The sequence below is a fragment of the Chenopodium album genome, chromosome 14, assembly GCF_948465745.1.
Source record: "Chenopodium album chromosome 14, dcCheAlbu1.1, whole genome shotgun sequence".
NCBI lineage: Eukaryota > Viridiplantae > Streptophyta > Magnoliopsida > Caryophyllales > Amaranthaceae > Chenopodium > Chenopodium album.
Window position 1 is genome coordinate 12,205,389 of NC_137847.1, and position 7,717 is coordinate 12,213,105.

A 7,717-nucleotide genomic window follows, 5' to 3' on the forward strand; every position below is an offset into this window, starting at 1 on the left:
AAGCAACTCTTTGCTAATGACACCAAGCCACTCTTGGTTGGATAAATCGTCGCATCTAATGCTCTCTCAACAACTTATCCACTTTGCCACGACATGTTAGGACTCCATCACTCATATCGTTGAGTATAACCAAAACCAACATGCATACCCGGTATGCCTTACGTTTCCTAGGAGTAATAGTGATGCCTCGCTTTGGCGTAGCCCATCACTACTCTCAATAGATCGGTAACTGTTGTTTTGGAATGGCAAATTTTACTCAATATTTTAGGGACCTAGGGTTTCTATGTTGGTTGATTTAAGTGAAGTTAATTAATCATCGCAACATTCGAAATCCTAAACATGCATACAACATATTATTCACATATATAATCATAAATATATATCGAAAACATAAGTAAATGATGCATTTGGCAACTAGCATGACCCCTTGAGTGTTCGAGGGTCTTCTTTTGCAACTTTATGGTTTCGTCTTCCAAGAATCTCCGTCTTCAAGACATGATCAAAATAATGCAAATACTAGTATGTACGATTAGGACTAATCTAAATATTAAGGTACAAAAATACTCAACGGTTCGCAGACCATATTTAGATTTACAAAAATACATGACGGAACGTAGTCCGTATTTTCTATCCTAATCGGGCCCCACTAGTTGTCATTTTATAAAACTTGTGAGAGAATATGCATTCCATTCATCCATTCACTCTTTGTGAATGGCCCATGCATTTTACAACTATAAACAAGTAACAATGCACAAACACGCGTAAACTAGTAACTAACTTAGGTGGTTGATTGGATTAATGCGCCTAATTAAAACCAGTCAAAGTTGTTTAACCGATTATGTAATTAAGCGCAATTAAAATAGCTCATATAATGAAGCTCCCATTAAATTCCGCATCCAACTTAATTAATCAATTAATTAAGCCGGTAAACCCAAAATTTTGCCAAAATTAAATTTTGCAAATACTGCTCAAAAACCAAGGCCTAGACTCTAAAATTTTAATGAAAATAAGTAAACATAACTAAAATAATTAAAATAATTAAAACGGCAAAAAACGCAAACGCGAAGCCAACCGTAGGCAAATGGCTCGCGCACCTGGACTATCTAGGCGCGCGCCACTGCTAGTCAAGGCTGCCTAGCAGCCCCGGGCAATGTGGCTTGGTGTGTACGCCTACACCACCCCAACGCAGCGCTGCTACGCGCCAAGCATAGCAGCGTTTGCTGTGGGTTGCAAGGTGCAAGGCAGCACGCACTAGGCTGCTTGCCCCTCTTGCACCGCACCAAAGCTGCGCACACACTCACGCTCGCCCAGCCGCACCAAGCATCACACAGCCACACACACACAACAACATGCATGGTGCGCACAGCATGCGAGCTGCTACTGCGCCATGCTGTTGCTGCCTTGCTGGCCGTGGCGCGCCTTGCTGCTGGTTAGCAGGCATCAACCACGCATGCACGCACCAAGCAACGGCCACCCCTTGGTAGCAACATACGAGCTGCTGCTCAGCCCGGCTAACCAAGGGTGGTTTTTGCCTTGGTTTGCGTGCTAAAATTTCGGGCTTCTAAATTTTGCATGACTTATTTAATTAATTTCAAATTAATTTTAGAATTAATTTAATGAGCAAAATGAAAATTATAACAAGACTAACTTAATAAATTCATTCAAGTGCACAAAACCAAAATTATTTCCAAGAACTATTCTTTAATAAATTTGGTACAACTTGATGCAATAAAATGAATAAGGCTATACTCAACATTAATTTAACCAACATAAATTAATTATGAGATTTGACAAAATTAAAGAGAGAGTTGGAATTATGGACACAAATATTCAAATAATGATTCCAACTTTAACTTGTGAATCGTTGAAAAATTATATCTTCCAATATGAAGATAAATGAAATTTCTATCACAATATTGAAACTCTATGATTCCAATCAACTTAATAAATGATTAAATCAAAAGTTTATCCAAAATTCATGGAATTTAGTAACTCAAACTTCTAATCATTTAAAATAATTAAAGATTGGATCCTTAATACTTAGAAGCCTCAAATAATAAAATTTTCACACTTAATGCAATGGATTTGCAATTATATGAAAATTTAACCAATCTTTCAAGCACTAATTACTACAAAGTAACCATGCTTAAAGAGGTCCAAAAAATGCAGAAATATTAAGGAAAGAACCAAATACATAATTACCATAAATATGCCATTAAGATTCAAGGTTAAAAGATTTAAAAAATTTCGTAAAAAACGAAAAACCCTCAAAAAAAGGCATTTCTGGTCGGATTTTGGCTTTTTTACAGTCTTAAAAGGGTTGAAAACTTTCCAGAACGCTGTTTTCACCCAAAATTCACTATTTTTGGGCGAAAATTCGGGTTCGGGGCCAAAAATCACATAAAAACAGGATTAAAATAAATAAAACCGAGCTACTAATCTAATTAGTAACATAAAACCAGAAAAATAAAGCCATAAAAACACCTTAAAAAATTTTAGTTATAAAAATAAATGAACCTGCCTCTGATACCACTATTGGGTTTCGATGAGTCCAACTCACCGCGGAAATAAAACCCGAGCCTAATGAAAAACTCACTATTAATATAACCAAGAGACATAAATAACAAGATTAGAGAAAAGATTAAATTACCCTTGATGCGTGCTTCGCTCGACCAGCAGAGCTCTTACTTGAGAAAGCTAAGCCTCAAAAGCGCAACGGCCTCCGACGATATCCACCCACAACACGACCCCGACCGGTCTCTTACTTAGAGGTTAGCCAAATCGGACAAAAACACTACTCGAGTAATTAATGAACTTAAAGGTTTTCTCTCAATTGGAGATGCCTTATTGAGTTCTTACTCAAGTGATTTTTCCCAATTCCCAAGGGGGATATTCATAGGGAAACTCAAGTTAGAAATCCACTCTCCCATCAATGTGGGAGAGTTGGTAAAATCAATTTTCCCTTTTTATTTTTAAATCAAAAATAAAAGAAAATAGCCAACAACTAATTAATCAACAAGTGGCATTCTAAGAGGAGATGTTAGGTAAGGACCACAAGGGGAGGAGGGGACCAATACTTGATCCCCAAGGCTCCCAAAACACCGCCCCTCATTACTCTTAGCTCCAATGAGCGGCTGTCACGTGGCAGGCCAAGCCTTGGCACCCAAGCAGCCTTGCTGGCGCTTGGTGCGCGTGGCTAGGCCTGCTGCTGGGCGCACGCATTGTGCGGCAGTGATGCTGCCTCGGCGCATCATGCTACTCATTGCTTTTGGGGTTCTGGCCGAGGGCACTGCGCGCCACACTGCTAGCAGTGCTAGCACGCTAGTGCGCTGCTAGCTAGCTAGCACTGCTAGCTCAATGCTGCTGCTGCCCGCACATGCTAGGGCTAGCACGGCTTGCTAACCATGTGCTAGCAGTGGTGCGCTAGCATGCCGCAGCACCAACCAGCCAGCCTAGGCTCGGTTTGGTGTGCATGCTAGCCACCTTGCTATACCAAGTGCCCCTAGCACTCGGTTTGCTCGGGGCATTCCGATGCTAGGAGTAATTTGGTAACTTGTTGATTAATTATTAATTTTACCGTCTCGTCTTTTATTAATTCGATTCGACTTGCGACGCTCGGTTTCGACGCTCCTAACTCGATTTCCGACGTCTAAATTCATATTACTCAAGCGACTCATTAATTCCTTCCGAATTAATTTGTCGTGTCAGATCGTTAGTTGCTTAGGTGTGACTCGAAGGGTTTAGTCAAGATTAAGCTGTAATATTAATTATACATTAACATTACTGATCGGAAGCAGCCTCCACCTAGGCATTCCGATCACTTGACCTTACTGAATAATTAGCTTTCTAATAACTCCGAACCCTCTATCGGAATAATATACTTATTCGAAGGACACTATTCCTTTCATAGGTCGGGTTACATTCGAGTCGGGGGAATAATAGGTCGGGTTTAATTCGGGTTAAAACGGGTTAGGGTCATTTTCGAGTTCGAGTCGGGTTCGGTTCAGGTCAATAATTTACGAGTTATAATCAGATCGGATCATTCTCGGGTTCAAGTCAATAGTTTACGGGTTATATTCAGGTCGGGTCATTCTTAGATTCAAGTCGAGTTCGGTTCAAGTAAATAATTTGCGGGTTCGGTTCAAGTAAAGACAAAATACTTTCAATATTAACATAGAGTAATTTTAGCTTTGTGAAGTTATGACTTTACAAGTAGATTACAATATATATAACATATATCTTTATTTAGCTAGTCAATATCTACAACAATAAAGATGTATAAAATAGTAAGTCGAGTTGATTTCGGGTCGGTCAATAACAAGTGTTGATTTCGAGTCAGATTTGTAACAGATCGGGTTAGTAACAGGTCGGGTTAAATTCGTGTTTTGAAGAGTTAAAACCTGTTTGGGTCAACTTCGGTTCAGGTCAATAATTTACGGGTTATATTCTGGTCGAGTCATCTTCAGGTCGGTTCATGTTTGGGTCTCAAATACTCGGGTTAACTCGGGTCTAAGGTTGGTTTCAGGTCGGGTCAGATCGGGTTTGGTCACCATTTTTCCGAGTTCGGACGGGTTGGTTAATAATCAGGTTCGAGTCGGGTCAGCTTTTGACAGCTCTGGGTTTTGATCAAAGTTATAGCTCAGGCAATTCCAACTTATATGATGTGGTTGTTTCATATTCCGGATGGTTTACTTGATGATATCCATGCTATGATTGCTAGGTTTTGGTGGGGTGCTAAAGGAACGGAACGAAAGCTACATTGGATTAATTGGGAGAAATTGTGTTTGCCTAAGTTCCTTGGTGGTATGGGTTTTCGTGACTTGAAGATTTTTACCAAGCTCTTTTGGCAAAACAGGCTTGGAGGTGTTATGCAACTCGAACTCCCTTATTCATCAAGTGTTGAAAGTGAGATATTTTTAGAATGGTGATTTTCTATCAGCTAATCGAGGTCATAATCCAAGCTTTGTGTGGAGAAGTATTTGGGGCGCCAAGTCTCTTCTTATTGATGACTTGAAATGGAGGGTGGGTAATGGTCACAACATTAAGGCTTGGGAGGACGCCTGGCTCCCGGGTGACAATGTGGGATTGGTTCCTACTCCGAACCTGAAAAGCTCTCCGAATCTTTTGGTGGCTGATCTTCTGGACATCACTCACCATTGTTGGGATAATGAGAAATTATAGTAGCACCTTACTGACACTGATATCAATCTTGTGCAAAGCACTTCTTTTAGTTTGAGGGATACGAAGGATGTGAGATATTGGTGGCCTTCGTCCGATGGTACACAACTAAGTCGAGTTGTTGGCTTTGTCGGTTGGGCAATTTAGTGGGTGGGCATATCTGTATGGTGGAGATAGAGGAGAGGTCAGGAATGCTATATGAAATATCGAGGGTCCTCCAAAATTAAGTCACTTTTTGTGGAGGGCCGGTACTAGCTCACTTGCTACCTTTGGAAGACTGCAAGACTGTCACGTTAGAAGCGATGGGCTGTGTGGGTTATGTCAGGTTGAGAATGAAACAATCATCCATGCTATTTTTTAGTGTGAGCATGTTCACTACATTTACGATCACTCTCCGTTTGCATGTATTTTAATTGATGCTCCCTCTAGCTTTTTCTTTGATCGATTTTTGTGGATAATGAGGATCTTAAAAAGGAAGAGTTACTTGTGTTCTCTGCTATTTCTTAGGCTGCTTGGTCTTTTCGTAACTCATGTGTGTTTAATGAGCTGTGGAGTAATTGTGAAGTGGGAGTGTTGGGCTTCATTCAGTTGGTTGAAGACTATAAGAAATACGTTGGGGCTGTTCTGGGTGGCACAAGGAGGATTGATGTTTGCGTCTGCTGGTGCGTGGCAACCGCCTACCGAGGGCTAGTTCAGAGTAAATTCTAATGCAACAATGTTGGGTGATGATGTGGCTGATTTAGGTATGGTGTTGCGGGAGAGCAAAGGGGTGATTGTTGCTGCTATGGTGCGTCATTGACCTGGTATTAATTATGTGGTGCTAAGTGAAGCTTTAGCTGTGCGTTTGGCTAGAAATATGGGTTGCGAGAGATTGGAGTTACAATGTGATGCTGTTAATATTGTTAAGCCTAACTGTTTGTAGAAGGTGGGAAGGAAGCCTGCTGACTTGGTCATTGAAGATGTCTGCAGCTTGGGAAGGGATATTGATTTATAGTCACATTAAAAGGGATGGGAATTGTGTAGCGCACTTAATGGCTAATGGGTAAGCATGTTCCTGCGAATGGGGTTGAGCAAGTGTTTGTTAGTAACTTTCTGCAAGGTATTTCTACCTTGGCAGAGCTTGATCTTGTATGATTTCCCGTTTTTTTAATAATATTGCTCCGTAAGTGCCCTTTTCAAAAAAAAAGAAAAAAAAAATGCTGAACTAAACCAGGCCAAAGTTATATTTTTAATTTTTTGTTTTTGGGAGTCTAGGTTGCTATGTTAACCCAAATATCTAATGGAGCTGAAAACCGTTAGGAAGTGGGCCAACTGGCGATGGTCCAGCCTTGAGCCCTTAACCTTAACCACAGAAAAAATAAATTTAACAATGTCACTTAAAAAAACATTAAACAGATTTAATCCCTTTCCACTGAAAATTACCGACATAAAAATGGCTCATTCACTTCCTTTCTTCCATGTTTCACCGACAACAACTCTCTGCACAAAATACTCTTTAAATAATCATCTAACCCAAATCATCAAAACAACCCCTCTTAAAATAAAACCCAGAAATCTCCATCTCAGGAGAGAGAAAAAGCCCCCAACCATCATCCTTAACAGCGCAGAAAAATCAAAACCCTTAAACTTTCATTGGGGCATTTTCACAAACATGTGGTGGGCAAAACTCAAAGGAGCAATAGGCCAACGATTCAACCTCGAGGGCATAATTTCTTCCTCAAAGGTCCTAACAAACGACCCCCATTTACTCCTCCCACATCTCAAAATCCCCAACATTCGGTACATCAACTGGGAAGAACTCCATCGAAGAGGGTTCAAAGCTGTTGTATTCGACAAAGATAACACAATTACATTACCTTATTCGTTAAATCTTTGGGACCCACTTAAGGGTTCAATGGAGAGCTGCAAATCCGTGTTCGGCGAAGGGAAAGTCGCGGTGTTGAGTAACTCGGTTGGATTGTACGAGTTTGATCCGGACGACTCGGGGGCGGAAGCGGTGGAGAGGGAATTGGGGATCGCAGTGGTGCGGCATAAGGTGAAGAAACCGGGTGGCGGTTCCGAGGAGATTGTAAGATTATTTGGGTGTAAAACAGGTGAGGTTGTTATGGTTGGTGATCGCCGGTTCACCGATATTGTTTTTGGAAACCGAAACGGTTTTTTTACGGTTTTGACTGAACCATTGACGGGAGATGGTGAGAATTTTGTGGTTAAGATGGTTAGGAAGATGGAAGAGTTAGTGGTTAGTAATTGGTTTAGGAGAGGTTTAAAGGCTAAGAGTCATTGTTTTCTGGCTAATGATGAAGTGGATTTGGTTCGTTTGGATGAACCATTGTAGTTGTTTTGTGGTTAGGTAGAGATTAGGTTTTTGTTAAAATTGTTTTGTTTTATGCCAAGTGTTTAGCATTGATGTTTTGTTAAGACTTTAAGTTGTGGGTGTTTAATGTACCTAGCTTGTCTTTGATTAATGTGAGATTTTTTTAGTACGGAATTTTTGTATGAACAAGATAATGATGTTAATGCTATACTTGGGTTTATTGAA

At 40.4% G+C, this 7,717-nt stretch overlaps 1 protein-coding gene across 1 annotated transcript; it reads left to right on the top strand.

The window, feature by feature from the left end:
• The first annotated feature begins 6,674 nt into the window (after positions 1-6,674).
• LOC145578928 (phosphatidylglycerophosphate phosphatase 1, chloroplastic/mitochondrial-like) lies at positions 6,675-7,717 on the top strand. The gene has a single exon (XM_081636224.1). The coding sequence runs from the start codon at positions 6,830-6,832 to the stop codon at positions 7,511-7,513; it is 684 nt and encodes a 227-aa protein (XP_081492350.1). The 5' UTR covers positions 6,675-6,829; the 3' UTR covers positions 7,514-7,717.

Bases quoted from the DNA above. Each gene is read 5' to 3' on its own strand.
- LOC145578928 (XM_081636224.1), top strand. From the start codon at position 6,830: ATGTGGTGGGCAAAACTCAAAGGAGCAATAGGCCAACGATTCAACCTC.